Source organism: Dermacentor albipictus, chromosome 8 (genome assembly GCF_038994185.2).
Source record: "Dermacentor albipictus isolate Rhodes 1998 colony chromosome 8, USDA_Dalb.pri_finalv2, whole genome shotgun sequence".
Lineage (NCBI taxonomy): Eukaryota > Metazoa > Arthropoda > Arachnida > Ixodida > Ixodidae > Dermacentor > Dermacentor albipictus.
In genome coordinates, this window is record NC_091828.1 from 89834571 (window position 1) to 89852954 (window position 18384).

An 18384-nucleotide genomic window follows, 5' to 3' on the forward strand; every position below is an offset into this window, starting at 1 on the left:
AGCGTTTTTCGTTTCGATGCGTAATTTCCCCGAGCACAGAAACGGTAACGGCCACATTTGTATCGGTAGTGTAACCGGCTATAGGTACAGGCCTGTTCGCCCTGTGTATATTGTCGTCTCCAGCAGTATGAGAGCCGCCGTGGACGCCTACTACCTTTCGCCTTGCCTGTCGCCAGGGCCCCCTCTCTAAGCCGTCACTAGGGAAGAGGGTGGCGGAAGCAGAAGAACGCCATCCTTCCCCGAATGCTACACCACAGCGAGTAAAACTTCAGCCGCGCCAAATCTCTCGGGCTGTGGTAACTGCGTGTCAAAGGTCCCTCAAAGGCCTTTGTCAAAGGCCAGGCCTTGTCAAAGGCCTGGCCTTCGATGACAAGCGCGCCCCGCAACTCGATTGTGAGAACGCTCGCGCCCTCTGCATTGGCGCTGGAAGCTCGACCACTACTTGAACTTGAACTTATTTCAGTGAAGTCTGCTGCGCATTATAATTAAATTATGCAACTTCTACATATTCACAAAAGAAGTATATAGAATATGCGTGATTCATTTGTAACGCACATCAAGTGAACTTAATTAATAAACAGGATTTCCTTCAGAAGAAGGCCAATTTCCCGATTTCAAGCAAGAAATTACCCACATCATTCCGGCATCACTAATGTGAAAGCATTGTTTAACCTTCCACCACTTGAGAAACGAACTTTTCCGGCACTGTGATTCCACTTTCACAAGCTTTATCACAACCAGTCATCATTCGCGAGGTAAAATACAACCCGCCCATTCCATTTTTACACTCCTAGATCATGGTCTAAAAGTCCTAGCTAAGTTCACGCGCACTAACCTTCTTAATTACTCACCACTATTTCTGGCCGTACGTCATTGGAATAATTTAACGCGTGCTGTTGCCTGCATAATGAACCACGCCACTTATGTACAAAAGCTGAATAGCCTTTTTAGCGGCCAATAATAGTGGTGTTAAAATTCCAATTTTACTACATTCTACGCTATGTTGCTTTCACACGATGATGTTCATTGTATATCGCTTAGTAATATTAGCTTTACTGGTAACGTTGGCACATTTCTTTTATTGTAACCCCCTTATGTGACGCATAGAAAGGGGTTATAGTGTATAAAGAACAAGAACAGTTCAAGTTTATTTATTACTCAGGGTGTATAGCCCAAGCCTTTCATTAACGTAAAAGGTATTTGTCCAATAAGACTTGAAATAGGCCACAGAATTGGCAACTTAGAACACCGTACGAGTTGCATTTTCTTACTACAGAGGCATAGCGCCAGTTCTTGTTCTCCCCTTGAATTTTCCGAAAAAGATGCGCTTACGTGACTCAGACGTAGTTGTTTCTTACAAACCATTATGAAAGCACAGATATGGTAGTGTACTCACCTTTACTACGTTTGCCTTCTTTTCCATCTTTGATTGCCCACTCTGGTAGGAGCCTGAAGAATCGGCATTGTAAAACTTTTTGACAAATCCTTATTGGCAAATAAAGGTGAAATAAATAAATAATATTGTTACATGAGAGCACAGTAGGGAAACTATTTACAGGGTGCGTACACAAGAGGCAGCAAGCGCTAGCCTACATGGAAGCCAGCCAACACCAAGCAAGGCACGTCGTCATCGTCAGATCAGCAGTGGCCGCTTATGAGTACGTCCCACTAAATCCAAGGGCCGACATCAACGTCTTCCAATAGCACATCCCATGATCCCTCACCGCAGAAGTGTAAGCCCGGCACCACTATTTACCCACAGCTGAGGAAAGGTGGTAAGTATTTAGTCTCGAAACGTGGACAGCATCGTAGGGCAACGGAACGGAATATATATAACGGGACCGGTGCGCAAAATCTCATACGTGACGTCGGTCACTTGTCGAAGGACACGATATGCACCCGTGTAGCGGGGAACGAGCTTTTCCGGAAGGCCCACACGCCGGGAGGGGGACCAATGTAGCACGAGGCCCGCCAGACCAAAACTTTCGTCGCGGTGTCGCTGCTCGTAATGGCACTTCTGAATGACCTCGGAAGCAGCAATTCTACTGCGGGCTATCTGCCGTAGTGAGCCCGAGCAATAGCGTCACGGGCATGTTCACTAGTCGAAGCTGCAGGGGAAGGAAGAAAGGTGTGTAACGGTAAAGTTGTTTCACGTCCAAACTAAAGGTAAAAGCGAGAGTATCCAGCGGAGTCGTGGCGGAAGCTACGCCATTACAAAGTGCGCATTCACGGTGGTCATCCGACACCTACTTTGAAAGCAATTCAGACACTCGGTTATCCCATGCGCCTGCGGATGATATAATTTGGTAATGTTGTGCTGCTTGGAGCACCTGTGCAGGATATCGTCGATTACATTTGACAGGAAGGTACGGCCTCGGTAGGTAAGCAATTTACGTTTGGCTCCACGTACTAAAATTACATCACAGAGGAGAAAGTGCACCACACCTGATGTGCCATTCAGGTTTTGAAGGACGGTCCTGATTTTTTCGAAACCTGAATGGCACATCGGCCCCAGGTCCGGACGGTATTAGTAACAAGGCCCTTCATAACTTGGACGGAGACTCCATCCGGTTCCTAGCGTATTGAATCAATCAGGTCTGGGCTTCCGGCAGGATCCCACCGGAATGGAAGAACGCCAGCACGGTTCTCATCCCAAAGCCTAACAAGCCCTCGGGCGTCGAGAACCTCAGGCCCATATCTCTCACGTCGTGCGTGGGTAAGGCGGCAGAACACGCCGTCCACAACAGAATATCCAGATTCCTCGAAAACAGGGGACTGTTACCACAAACCCTCATCGGATTTAGACCCGGTCTATAAACTCAAGACACCATAATTTTAATCAAGCACCAAATCATTGATCACCCCATTAGAAATGCGAAGGCCATTCTCGGGTTGGATATCGAGAAAGCGTTCGATAACCTCTCTCACCAATACATTGCGGACACCATTTCCGAACCACCTCGGAGCTAGATTTCACGTGTACGTCAAGTCATTCTTGGATAGCAAGACGGCTACGCTCCGATTTGCCGACCACTCCTCGGAGACACTCTCGCTGGGGAACATGGGCATCCCACAAGGCTCGGTCATCTCCCAAATGCTTTTCAACCTTGCCATGGCGGGGCTCCCTGAGAAACTCGAACAGATCCAAGGGCTCGAGCACACCATATACGCAGATGACATCACCACGTGGGCCTCCAAGGGAACCCCGGGCTTGGTGCAGGACATCTTGCAAGAAACAGTGAACACCGTAGCAGAATTTCTAATTCCCAAAAGTCTCAGATGCTCGTCTACCAAGTCGGAGCCGCTCGTACGCAGACCTACGCAAAAGGGCCTTAGGCCATACTCGTCAGACTTCGATTATAATCAGGAAATTACCGTACGAACATATTCGGGACACACCATCGCGTGCGTCGACAAAATCAGAGTCCTGGGTATGATCGTAGAGTCTAAAGTGGTCAATGCCTCTACGGTTCAGAAGCTCATCACCAAAACCAACAACGCCATCAGGCTCATCAGAAGAATTGCCAATCGGCAGAGGGGCCTCAAGAAACATCATCATCATCATCATCAGCCTGGTTACGCCCACTGCAGGGCAAAGGCCTCTCCCATACTTCTCCAACTACCCCGGTCATGTACTAATTGTGGCCATGTTGTCCCTGCAAACTTCTTAATCTCATTCGCCCTCCTAACTTTCTGCCGCCCTCTGCTACGCTTCCATTCCCTCGGTATCCATTCCGTAACTTTTAATGACCATCGGTTATCTTCTCTCCTCATTACGTGCCCTGCCCATGCCTATTCCGTTTTCTTGATTTCAACTAAGATATCATTAACTCGCGTTTGTACCCTCACCCAATCTGCTGTCTTCTTATCCCTTAACGTTACACCTATCATTCTTCTTTCAATAGCTCGTTGCGTCGTCCTCAAGTTAAGTAGAACCCTTTTCGTAAGGCTCCAGGTTTCTGCCCCATACGTGAGTACAGGTAAGACACAGCTGTTATAAACTTTTCTCTTGAGGGATAATGGCAACCTGCTGTTCATGATCTGAGAATGCCTGCCAAGCGCGCCTATCCTCTGTTCCACGCTCCTGTCATGTATACACACGCTCTAAACCACCCTCCGACGTGGTGTGCCAGACAGCAGCAGCCACAGCAGCAGCAGCGGGAAAGTCGAAGGAAGAGGCAAAGACAGCTTTGCTTTAAGATAACGTGACAAGCATTGTACATCATAGCATTTTTTTTTTGCATGGATTGCATTCACTTCCACATTTAGTGGTCTAATATATCGGTGAATAGAGGTTCACGAGTGGACAAAATTATTTGAAATATGCACTTCGAATGACTGAGATAATACAAAGGCGCATGACGGGGAACGAGGGCGTTGTAAATTTCGGGAAGGTACGTTATTTTGGCAAGATTATATAAGCTTGCTACTTACACTAGGCAATTAGATCTATGTTTAGTACATACACTACATCATACCAATGCTAGCGTAGGATTAGATTGGTAAAGTCTCCGTTCAGTACTAGAAGTACGACAATTATATACCAAATTAAATAGCTTCAGAAGTGTCATACCAATAGCTTGTGCAGGTATAAGTACGCAATACTACGAAAACTGGCAAAATTTTCTGGCATTTCGAGAAAAACAAGAAGCAATTGGCCACGTTAATAAAGCGTCCACGTGTATTTTCACGGGATTCACAAACGTCAAAGACTCCGCTTTTAGCTCGTGTTATCATCCAGCTTTAAAGAGACCAAAACATTTTTACAATGTTAATACATTTCTGAGGCGGCACCATCACCAAACCCAAATGATAAATTGAAGGCGATTGCTCAGCGAGCGTTTTCGTTCGATTAGCGTAACGGTCACATCGACCAACGGTCGAACCCGCTGGTTCGATGGCGGTAAATACAATGGTATGATTCCAGGCAACAGGGCATGTTTGGATAAAGTGAATGCACACTGTGAGACGTCGACGTAGTGACATCGCGACGACCACTCGACGTTTATTGAAGAACAAATTATGAGGAGAGGTGCATGCAGTGACAAGCAGGACGTGGGAAACAGTGATAAACTTGGACTTTCGAGATAGAAGTAATTTAAATGAGCGAAAAAGAAGGAAATATGTAAATTACCTTGAATGTCGGCGCACAACGTCAGCCTCGCTAATAAAATTGCAGTGAGTAACTTCATGATCTGAACTAGGCGATCTTGAACCAGGAAGGCCACAAAAAATTGAGTGCCCGAGTTGCTCTGAAAGAAAAAAAAAGGCCCATGACGAGGATGTTAACTACATATCAATTCCTTTACCCTGGTTTGTTTGGTGCACAAATCCTTTCTCATCATTATTTCCGGTAATGTTTTTCTTTTTTTTTTGGTACCTCGGAAAGTTTCACTGAAGATAATCTTGTCCTATTCCCATTTTTGCTGGCATACTTTACGGGAAGGCTACGCTACGTTTACCAGAAAGCAATCATACCACTCTTTTTCACTCGTTGCAAATAACGCCTACCGCTTTCAAACGAAGCCGCCACCGCTGCTTTATTGAATAAGTCAGAGGTGAAGAACACTCTCCTTAATGAGCACAAGAATTGAAAATGTGTGAAAATCTATCCAGAGTACTAACTTTACACGAACAGTCGCTCTTGTGTCGTCTTCTAAAACATAAGTACTTACTTACTATAGCCAAAGCAGCAGCCCAGAAACCGCCGAAGTGCTCCGCGAGAGTCCCTTTTAAAAAATAGGAATGCTAACGCGGTCCCTCAAAGTGACAAATTAAGGATCGACTTCCGGCACTTTCTACGAACGCGCACACAACAGTAACGCAATAAGCAGATTCGAAGACTCGTTGGTCGGTTGTCGCTGACGCAGGCACTTTGTTTGGCAGTAATGTCAAGGTTATCTCACCGTGCCTACTTTCTTGCATATTGACAAGTATAGCAGCTGCTCCTTTGGTAATTGAGGTTGCGGTGGTCGTTCAAATCATTACTGCCTGCCGTGTTATTCCATTAGGCTTGACTAACGATGGCACGCACTTCCGGCGTGATTCGCGCACAAGAAGAATGGTTTGGGTTGGAAATCATTAGCCTCAAGCTTTTTCTACGGTGTCCCTAAGAAGAATTATGTTATGACTTTTCGTACTCGAGCTAATGGCACACGTGACTTGCTAGTATATTAATTTTCCCGCAGCACGAAAGTGCGTAAACGGAAATATTAGAAGCTAACAGAACCGATTCAGAAAAACAAACTGAAAATTCCAAATAAAGGCACGTGCTGGTGGGCGAGTCGGTTATGCATGATTACAACGAAGGCGCCAAATAAAAGAAAGGACGAAGGAAGGAGACACGAGGCAACCACGTAGGCGCCGGTCAGCAGCGCCTACACGGTTGGCTCGTGTCTCCTTCCTTCGTCCGTTGTTTTATTTGGCGCCTTCGTTGTGATCAACTAGTGGCCGTTCCACATGTTTGGAACACATTAAATAATTTTAAAAATATACAACGCGAGATAATGATGCGGCGAACGCCTCAGCCAAACAGTTCACGCTTTTGCGTAGCAGTGAATGTGTAATGTCACTCTGAAGACCGCACATTCTTTTCTGCGGCTTGTGCGAGCCTTCGTCATTTAAACATGATGGTATAATGTCGATCGGCCGCACGTAGAAATATTGGATGGATTTGTCGAAAAGGCCATGCGCAGTCGTGGTGTGACCAAAGGCCCCGAAAGCGTCTGTAATGCTAGCACTTTTCATTTTACTATGCCTATTTAAATATATATATATATATATATATATATATATATATATATATATATATATATATATATATATATATATATATATATATATATATATATATATATATATATATATATATATATATATATATATATATATATATATACTTCACGACAAGGCTCCACATTAAAATTCTGTTTTGCACTTCCAGCATACGGTGGCCGTCGTCAGCTTAAGATATGGCGGCTGCCCCGCTGTGTAAAGTCGTGCCGTCGCTGAACTTTAGCAGACATTTAACGCAGTGCACGTGTGGCAGTCGCGTCCTTGTGCGTATAATTGGCGCGCATCGAATTAAAAATAATTTTCATCGCTCGCTCGTTTCTTTACGCTCGTTGTTGCAAGGCGCTCATCGCGAACACCGTGTTTATCTTGTTCGCCGCTCTTCTTAAGGTTATAGGTAACGTGCTTCACAAGCCGCGTTGCTGAAAATGCACGCGAGCCTTCGTGCGCCTCTTGGCGCTGTCGGCTGCAAATATGGCGCCAGGGATACGAATGAATTGCATCGAATAACGGAAGACGCGCAGCTTTGTCAAGCACGATTCATGTGCATTAGCCTGCCGGCATCCCGGTAGCGAAAGGGTATTTACAGTTGTGGCTCACACTCGGAAGCCTGCTCTGCTTTGTGGCAGCGCTAGTTGGAAAACGTATAGGTCGTTTGTGCTCGTTGCTTTGCGAAGTAGTGCGTTCGAATGTGGGTCAAGCTCGTGTAAGCTATGAAGCACTTTAGTCTCCGTGGCCACGAAGGGTTTGTCGATCGCCGTCTAAACGTGATCTAGGCAAAACAGCCCCTGGCGTGGAGCACTAAGCAAGCCTGCCACGTAGAAAGGCCTGCGCACTTCCTCTGAACACGTTTGTAATACCGCTGCTGGAGCGATAGCGACTGTAGTGGCAGCATATAGATGCTTCACGTAATGACTCCATCTTAAGTTTCAGCGCCGCTTTTGAGTTCGGGAAGCCGTGTGCGCCAAAACCGCGAGTAGCGGGGTTCGCGTAAACACTTAAAAAAAATTAAACTGCGTGCCAAGTTGACGTGCACTGGATGAGTTTAGCTGTGTGGTCACCACCAGGCTTCGTCGTATGGTCCGCAGCGCAAGCCATCAAAGACCGTGCGCACCGTGGAGGTGATAAAGGGTGGTCAATAAGCTTCTAAAGAACACATTCAGAAGCTTTTTATGAAAAATAGTACTAAAATGTTCTCACTTAATGCAATTCGTTACTTCACGAAAACATATTGCGATGCCTTCTTTAGAAAAACAAACAGAAAATACAAACAGCCAAAGAGCGCCGCCACGGCGTCTATTCCAAGTATATCCAAGGGCGTGTACGTCGAACATAAGAAAAAAAAAGCCGGTGCACAGTAGATTCTCGCCATATTTCTTCATAACAGCCTTATCTGCCTTGTCTCTGGCGACCATCCCTCTATTCGTTGTCCCCGCTCCACGAGAAACCACTGTGCCTCGCTTTCAATACCTCCACCTGGGGGTCATTGCACCCTGCTCGCTCGACGGGGGTGCCATCACAGCCACTCCGCAAACCACCTGCTTTTACTTCTGAATAAAGCCAGTCGACTCTCCGTTCTCAACCTGACAAAAACGTGTATTACTTGCCTCCGCTAAACCGACCTCCTAACATGTCTTTTGAGCCTCTTGACGCAAGTACGATCGCAGAAAACTTGGCAACTGCACCTAATAACACATGCGGAAAGATGCGACAAAGCGTGTCCTTCTTCTTCTTAAGGGTGGGTATGCGTTCCTGTGTGCTACGAGAAAAATGAAAGTCAACCATCCTAACCTGCCGCCTACTTTGTTACACTTTCATAACATTATGCGGCGGTATGACGAAGACGAGAGAATATTGACCGCATGAAAATATGTCTTCTGTAAGATGCGCTGTGCTAAATAGCCCACTCATGTCACTGGATCGCGCCTCATACACAGATCCAAAGTGTTTTGCGATTAATTTAATGGAAGCTGCTGTCATCTAACCGGGCTTCACTTCTCGCCCATGAGGTTTCTCCCTTTCGCAAAACGGAACGGCATTATTTTCAGCGGTACCCTATACGCCATCGGAATCGCCATCAGCCACACTATGACGTGACACAGCTAGCGGTAATAAATAAGAGAAAAATACATAGTAACCTGTATACGCGCGACACTAGGCCTAACGCGCTCGTGAAACAACCATGGGGACGACAGTGGGAGCTGGATCCACGCTGATGCGCAATGTGAGCAGAACGAGTGACCGAGTGCTCAGTGAAGTAAGGGGAAGGTCACGTCTGTGTGTGCACCAGAATTTCAAGAGGCTGACGAAGCCTGGTCGGTGTGAGACATCGGACAGTAAAGGCGACGTCGCTCTCCGATAGCGCAGTCCAAATGTGGGATAGCCGGTTTCATTCGAAGAGCGCACGTGAATATTGTTACGGCAATGCACCACAGCAACGTATTACTTACTACGTGCCACAGGTAAACAAGAGTGCAGAGAGCTGCCGGTTTTCAATGACGTCGCTGTTGAGACTTGAGACCGTTTGATATATTGTATGCACAATTCGGCACGTATCGGAGCACTACGATTTTTGGACGCTGCTTGGAGAAATGAAAGGAGACGCCGTTGTTTGCTGTATGGACGAGAAATATTTGAGGCATCAATTGTTGAAAAGTGGAAATGTGATTGTGCTAAATGCCGAGGACTTCGCGTCGTTTGCTTAAAGGATGCCGTAAAAAATTTTAAGAGGCTTAAGCTTTGCCTTCAAGAGTGGAACGTGATAGCGTTATCGCACCCCGTTCGCACCGCCCACTCAAAACGACCTACGCTAGCCAAACGTCGTGATCGGCACAGACAGCCGGGCCGCGACGCCCCATGAAGGCGGACGCCTCGATGGAATCGTCCTCTATCTCGCTTGGGAGCACCACGCAGAGGCATGACTCCTCGCCAGCAGCACGGCACACATCGCAGGTGACGCTTTCCCACCAGACGCGCCGTGTGCCGTCGATACGTGCACACATTGTAGTTGCTTATTATTGCACCAGGTAGCACGTCATGTAGCAGTTGCATGTACCATGTGTATGCGCACTGGCATGTGCATGTGTAAGATGAGGCGCGTGCGTGCTGCAACGAAAATCCGGAGACCACTCAGCACAACTCAATGGAATGCGAAGGGATTCACCCAGCGAGACCAATAGGCAACGTACATACAACTTCCAGAAGCGCTGGGATTTAAAGTACGCGGAAGTATCAATTGGTCAGCACTCGAGGTAAGCAAGAGACGTTTAGAGTATTGGTGGGAAAAAAAAGCAGGAAAGAGGCTGATACGACCGAATCCATTACATGCATAGGCAGCAGCGATACAAGGCAAACAGAGAAGACCAAAGAGCTGTACACAAGGATGCTAAAAGGAAAGGCATTGATAACATACCTGAGTAACTCAAGCAGGCTAGGTGATTACAAATTACAAACTTATGCTTGATAAATTTGTGTTTCTACATCTGCTTTTCGTTTATAGTTGTGCAGCACCTTTGCTTTCCTTCGTGTAATGTGCGCCTGTAGGAAGTGTTCAGTCTCCACAGTTGGGCAGCCCGTAACATTCGAAAAAATTCTACCTGTCCATGTAGTATATTAGGTTCCATTGCAAACCTTTCTCGCTGTAACCAAGTAGATAAAGAAGACGGGATGAAATTGAAAACTACCATTTGTTTGTACACGTGGCAGATTTCATTACAAATATTATAAAAAAAACAATAGCAACAAACGGGAACCTAACCTACCCACATTCGACTACATTACTCCCTGGATATTTCTCATTCCCAAACAAACGTGAAGAAAAACACACGGACGGAATCGAAACCATGCACTCGTGCTGCCCTGTGACGAATTCGTTGGAAGAGAAAAAAAAAATGTTGCTTGCACAATACGCCAAGGTCTCCCTCTCGGCCAAGCGATAAACGAGCCCCGGACAAGAGTCTGGGATTACACCCGAGCCCATTCATTTCTTCGTGCTCGCATGGCTGAGCTTTCAAATCAGCAAATATAGCGTCGAAACATTGCCAGAGCCCATAGCACATGCCGAGTGTACATTTTTTGTGGTTCGCCAATACAGTCGCCAGACTATCGCCGAAAAAAATACCCGTTTTCTTTCACTTCGTGCGTGTATGTCTGTATCGTCTGTCTGTATCGTTATTGAAGCTTTTCTGGCTACAGTGGGCCTTTCATCTCTTCCTCTCTTTTTTTTCCACTCCAACCAGTGCTTTTCAGTTTAAACATCCGCCAATTCCCACTTTACTCACTTCGCCCTTTTCTTTTACACCGCTTTTACCGCTTTCTTCTTTCTTTTTATTTTCTTAGTTCCGATCGCCTTTGTCGTGTACTGGTCATCACATATATGTCAGTCTTTCTGCAGCTATGACTCTCTTGTTTACAGTCGAAAGGGAGCCACACGTATTTCCACGTGTCACATCCCTGCAAAAGCCGGCCGGTAGGCCCCACCGTCAAACAATGAAATATTTGAGAAGGAACGGAAGTATTGATGTCTCTAGTCAGCGGGTAGTACATACTGCGTGTAAACGCATTATCACATATAGTCGCAACAGAACAGTCAACATAGCATAATCCTCAAACACATGCATAGATACAGCGACACTGGAATGAAAGGAACAATAAAAGCGCTTACAACGTCCAACAATGCCATTGTCTTCAATAAACGTCTTTAGCGCTGGTAAAGCGCGCTTCTGCAAGGACGTTGTCGGCCTTGCAGGCTAAAGAAGCTTTTGGTTCTATACCCAAAAGCTTCTTTAGCCTGAAAGGTCTGTGGTCTAATTTAATCAGGGTAAATTTAAGTCGGCATCTCGGTGGGGTGTAGTGATGTGGGCAATCTAGAAGGAGGCTATATCTTCGTCTGCAAATCCACAATCACTTTCGGGGGTTTCCGCACGGCCAATTCTGTGTAAGGAATACTTTGTGTAGGCAGTGCCTAGCCTTATTTGGTGATTAAGGATTTCCATAGTTCTGTCTAATGACAAGGAAAAGTTGAATTGAATAAACGGATCAATATGATATAAGCCCGAGCTCTTGGAATTCTGGTCAAACCAACTGCTTCTACACATATTGAAAGATGTTGTCCTCGTAACGCAGTGTAATTCATTCTTTGATATTGGGAGCGGAACCGCATCATCATTGTGGTGTGCTTGTCGTGCTGTTTCATCGGCTGCTGTGTTGCCAGGAACGTTACAATGCCCTGGTATCCACTGGAATGCTATTACAGGTTTCGCTTCGCTTGCGTTTGTGAGGTTTTTAAGTGTTTCGTATATTATACTATAACTGAATGTTTTCCCTCTTGTGCTGCAGAGTGATGTTAGAGCCGCCTGTCAATCACTGAAAATTACCAATTTTTGTGCATCTCTTACTGACAATATAAATTTTACCGCACATAGGATTGCAAACAGTTAAGTCATTGTGCACGATGTCGCTCGAGATAACTTAAATGATTCTTGTTTGTTGAGGTGCTGTTTAATGAATAATGAAGTTGAAGAGGTTGCTGTACTGGAGCCATCTGTATCGACGTGTGTGTATCCTGAATACCGCATATATATCTGGCAAAGGGCTAGTTGTTGAGCAGCTTGAATGAACATCTCTTTTTCTGAACAGCCCGTCTACTGACAATTCGATTGTTGGACGTGTAAGCAGCCATGGAGGATATTCTACGTCTGAGTTCCAAAATTAATTTATTGGCAATATGTGAAGATTTTCTGGAATTTCTTATGAACACAACTTCTATCTTGTGTCATTATGTCTAGAGCCAATGAGTGGCTTTTTGCTTTCTTTGAAGATCGAAATAATGTCTGCGTGTTTCTGCTGTTCGCATAACTGGAAATGGTGACTGACGAGCCTCAGCTATTAACAGAGCTAGAAGTCGCTCGTGGAACTCCTAGACATAGGCGTAGTCCTCTAGGCAAATGCGAAGCCACTCTGCTGACCTGTGGCAAAATCCGCGTAAGATCGGTGCGGAATACGCAATTTTTTGTCGTATTAATGCATTATAAACAGGCAGCATGGACGATACTGATCCACCCCATGAAGTACCTGTAAGTCTGCGAAGTACAGTCACTATGGCTTTGACCTCTTTTCCGAGTTTTTTTTTATGTGGGGTGCCCAGGATAGCTGTTACAGCTTCGCTGTAAAACGCTCGCGCACTTAGATTTAGTGACACGTTAAAGAACCCGACAGTGTCAAGATTATTCTGGAGTCCACCACTACGGCTTGACTAATAGCACGATTAGGGTTTTGTCACCTACAGCCCCATAATTCAATTAACGTGTAGTACTTCTGCCACGATGCGATGTGCAATGTGAGGCCATAAATGTGCTCAACCTTCTCAGAGGTTATGAAGTGTGGCGCACAACAACGCGTCAAGCAAACACATCCCCTTGTGTGTTCTGTGTACTGCACAGACAAACAGCAGTGGTTCACGCAAGGTTACGTTGAACATCAACTCACCACCCTTGTGTTAAACTAAACGTTGTGTAAATAAACATTCCCCGTCAACATGAACGCCGATTATCGTCAGTTGTAGCAAACAAAACAGAAAGCTTCGCTTACACAGAATCCCACAATGAGTAGAATCCACATAATTGTTTTTTCAAGCACACTTCGGTGCGTTACCTTCCATCATACTTTGAACCGCACCCAATTGAACAACGAGGTGCAGGTTGACGATCATTCAATCTAAGACAACGTGACGGGATGCATTAGGCCCTGTATATGTGGTTATTCATTGTACCGGAGAGATGTTATTTGGAATAAGACATTCAAATATGGATTATTTTTTGCCTAGCCACGAAAAACAAAGATTCGTTTTATTTCTTTGCTACGAAGAGAAAAGTAACTTTCGAGGCAGTACAAAAAAAAAAGGAGAAGAAGCTTGCACAGGGGAGGCAACTACTCTGGCGAATAATTCAGCATGCACGAGGTCTCGTAAATGCGCCTGAGCAGTGGGTACGCGAGTCCACACTGACCCCGGAACATTTTTCTTGACCTGATCATACCCCCAGGTCAATCTACTATAACGCATTGCTTATTAAGCATACATGCACAATTTTACATTACTCATGTCGACTCAGGCCGAGCTAACAAGAAAGATATTGCAAGCGGTAAATGCTGAAGCTATCACAGCTGTCTAGAAGCGGAAGCGCGCAAGGTTTTCGCTTACTACAAATAATGAACACTAGCACATCCACGTTACATAATAATTAGAACGCCGACAAAAAAGTAAAATAAGAGACAGAGGAGACAAGAACCACGGTGCTACGGGCAAACTATATTTTCTAGTATTTACTCTGTTTTGAGCCCATTCTTCCAGATCTGCACAGTCAGAACAATCGCAAAAGTAACACAGCGAATTGGGCGCATTGGTAAGTTAACATTCTTGGCGTATATGTGCAACGCGACACAGACGTATCGTCATTTTTTTGGACCACACCTCTGTCGCGCTGCAAATATACACCCAAAAATTGCACAAGTGAGCAACCCCTCATGCCAGGCGTACGCATTTCATCGTGTACAGGAGCGTTACTCGAGATAAGTGCTGCTTTAGTGTAAACAAGCCGAACTCACTTCTGTAAACAAAGCAAACGCACCTCGCATATCCTGGTCCCTTTCGGAGCCGGCCGGTCTGGTCCGTCCGCGCGGCACCGCGTAAAACGCTTTGCCACCTTCCGTACGATTCGTGCAGTTTGGTGCGCTGCACCCCGTCATACTGGAATACAAGTGTCAAAATGATGTGCTTCGTACCCCTTCACCAAAGTCGTTAATTTAATATCCTCGAATACCGTACCTGCAACCCGACGCACGCTCGACGGTACGCTGATTGCAATTTCAACGGCACTGGCGGAAACGAGTGGGCACCGTATCCGTAAAGTTGGCTTCGCAGCGGTGCAGTTGATCCTTTGCTTAATCGCTTAATCTCGCCATGTCTTTCCACGCTACGTCCCCAGGTAGAAGATGCCATTTTTTTACAATAGTCCTGGCCAGTCTTCCTTTCAGAGGTCAAAGCGTAAATTTTTATTTCTGTACAATGTGAAAGACAAATCAGCTATCCCTCTTGAATGCATCGCTTCTACAGCGGTTTCTAAAGGAGAGCATTTATGAACATTAAGTACATTTAAACTAGGAAGCCATGGTTCTCTATTAAGTAAATGTTTAAAGTAAGAAAATAAAACTTGCTCATTCTCCTCGTAAAGATCATCCCAGAAACCTAATCTCATTCTTTTTCCCACAGCAGGTCGGAAAGTGAATGCTATTAAGGACATAATGTATGCACTGCTTTCGCAGGTATCGTACCCGGGTTCACGGGGTGTTTTTTGTCATCCAGCATAATGTTACAAAAGCTGATACGCTGCGCTACCGGATTGTTCGGAGACGTAATTGATGAAAATTCAGAATTTCGAGATGATATCCACCTTGACTCCGTCGTGGATCGATGATGTGTGCCACGAACATGCGCTTAATTATCGTAGCCCACCTAACATATATATGTATATATACTTGGTCCACGCGCGACTCACATTTTGTAATATTTTCAATACTTTTCACGTTGAATATTGAGAAAGACTCGCGATAAATAAAGTGGAATATGTTGCGAAGCTGCGCTGTTCGTTATAAAATACTTTGTGCCCACAGCAGACGGAACTGACATGCTTATGAACACCGAGAGCCGGACGGTACTACATGGAACTCGCTTATGCGAGTAGGTTTGTCATATTAAAAATTGAAATCTAAAAAGAACTGGAAGATAAATGAGGCCTTTGCAATTGAATTTCCAAGTTCAGAAAATCTGATTAGTGCAATGATGCCCTGTGATTCTGCTACGCGAGCAATTGTAAGCGAACGAAAGGACGATGAGGGAACCGCATTACGAGACAAGAATGACCAAAGGCTGTCAAATGCAATTCTGTGTTACATGTGCGGCACCTATCCGCGTCTGCGAAAGACGCATGCGAAAGTGTTTCAGTGTTCAAGTCTGGAAATGTCGCCGAAGAGTGAGGCGCAATTTCCCGAGAGATTGGCGTAAGCTCTAGCTTTAGTATGTTAGAACGATACACATTGATCGTATTTAGGACTTTCGCAATATCACTGTCTGTTCCCGCGCACATTGGGGAATTGAAGGAACCGAGCTTTTGTTATGTAGATGCCCGTGTCAACGCTATTTGGTGTTATATCATGTTATGTTTTGTTACATTGTTACGTGTTGACGCCATGCATGTCATGACATTGCTTCTCTTGAAGAAACACATCATACTTAATTAAGTTACCTCACTTATTCCTTGAACAAATTTATTGATCCTGAGAATTGAGTCTTTGGTAGGATTCGTTTAGGCTCACGCGAGCCTACACTAATTTCACTGGTCACGTGCATTGCCACTAAAGCATTTAGTTTCCTCTATGGAAACCCTCCATGTTAATTTGCTTTAAAGTAAATGGGTGTAATTTCACGGCTACTCGTTATGATTTGCCTCTCCGCACCTCACCCATGTGAGACACTGCCTACTGTGTCTACTCGGCTATATACTGACGTTAAACTTTGAGAAACAGGTGCTCCCTCAAGAACATCACACCCTCCAGGGTGGATTGGATGTCGCAACACCCATTTCGCGCCCTTACTTTATGGGCAACTTTTAAACATGGGTGCACTCGTTTGGAGAGCAGGTTTAGCGCACCCTTTCATTATTTCAGGGTGCTAAACGGCTGTCTTTTTGCAAAACATGCATACAGAACTTAAGGCTGCACGGGCAGCTCAACATTTCAAGCACGTATAGAGAGTGTTAGATGTGTAGTTCCCTGCGGTTTGTGCCAAGTCATTGTTCGAGCACGTCACATAGGCACAGTAGGTCAAGTATTCCTAACTACTACTTCATGTGGTTGGCGTCCCCGATGGTGAAGTGGAAAGACAGTTTTTTTTTCCCTTTATTTCCTACCCTTTCCTACCGTTTTTATTGCTACAGCAATTATATGGCCACTCAAGGCGTATTTCTGCAGCTTTTTTTGTTGCATTTCTGCTGCAGTTCCACATTTCTGTTCGGCCGGGCGGGCATAGGCGCCCGCCCTGGCCGCTGTATCTTAAAAGCGATCTGCGACGTGGACAGAGTCCGCCCGTGCGCTGTGTTTCTCGTGGCTTAGTTCGACTTGATGCCAGACCCAGCGTGAACGTCGATTCGCTCGCTGCTGCTGCCTCGGTTTCTCACTCCAGCATTTTGACAGTGAGCTTCCGTGGTCATCGACTGAGATGCGTTCACGTTTGCTTGTGCGCACATGCCACTATGCTTGGTAATTGAGTTATTATGCCTGTGGTTACAAGTTAATACAGGCGATAAAACTACAATCCTTACTTCGTGTAGCTGTCCACTAATTTACTATCGTAATCGATGCTTCGGCTTTCGAAAGAAGCGTTAGCGTTTTACCACTGGCATTGTTCAGGTTGTTTCAGCTTAGTTGTTTTATAGATCAGTTGCCAATCATCAGCGAATTACAGCACCTCAGCCAATCACAGTTCTTCAGGCACATGTTTTGTGTGTGTGTGTGTGTGTGTGTCTTGTGTGTGTGTGTGTGTGGAACAGATGATTTCATATTCGCTTCATGGGTGACGCCATCTTTGGCTGTTACACAAACCACTTCTATGTTTTATTAGAAGTGACGCAACATGGTCATGGAATGCTGAACTCATTTATATAACTTTTTCCATGCTTATTATTCGACTGTAGTAAAGTTCACTTCGTCGTTAACGTCAAAAAACAGGAGCGCTATAACAGTCCAAGGTGGCAGCACCTAAACGCTTCTGTAAAATAGTCCTAGCATTGGGTCCGGCACTATTTACATGCGCAGTTAAACTTGCGGCGTTCCATGCAGTATCCGTTGCATCGGTTGTATTAAACAATCGCTAGTGCATGGTGGAGCCAACTGCGACTGTAAAGAACACATCATTTTATGCGGATGTGGCGCACCTTGGTCGCAAAAGGGAACGACATAATATGTCGTCTTCTCTCCTCCCTGCCTTGCACATCGTACTGCTGGATGCGGATATATAGTTTCATTTTGGTGTGCTTATTTATAGAGAAACTGAAGCACCCAAGAGCGCATCGTCAGTCTATGCCAGTATTGAGGTGCTACTGAAATCTGAATCAACTGGATTAACGCGATAGTGTTAAGGGACCGGCGTCGCAGAAATGCCGGTGTTGGCGTCCGGCGCCGGCGTCCTGTGAGCAAAAATTGTCGTATATATTCTATACCAAATTCTAGTTCTTGTATCACTAAAGTTGCTCATGCATTGCCTTACATTCTTTACAAGCTTATTCCTTGGAACTTTGAGAATGACAATCGACAAACGAATGTCCTCGGACATAGCAACGACAACGCGTGCCTTTTATTCTAAATCTTCTCAGACTGAAATAATTAAACTGCTGAACGTAACAGAAGATTGGCCCATGCAAGTGGCCGCGTTCCTGTTACACGTTCTCCAGGGTTGATCCAGTTTCGGTTACATCATGTGCGTGATCATTTAATTTTATTATTACCCTTCCTCCTCGATTGGGGGCGCTTACGCGAAAATGC

General features: G+C 45.3%; 1 protein-coding gene across 1 annotated transcript in view; it reads right to left on the reverse strand.

Annotated features, from left to right (window-relative positions):
• Positions 1 to 18384, reverse strand: part of LOC135911343 (uncharacterized) — a 609973-nt gene that overhangs the window by 103068 nt on the left and 488521 nt on the right. The window contains exons 4-5 of the mRNA XM_070523691.1: positions 5135 to 5252; positions 1397 to 1449 (exon numbers count right to left, since the gene is read on the reverse strand). Of these exons, the coding sequence (XP_070379792.1) occupies positions 1397 to 1449; positions 5135 to 5252 (171 nt within the window). The remainder of the gene's footprint in view (positions 1 to 1396; positions 1450 to 5134; positions 5253 to 18384) is intronic.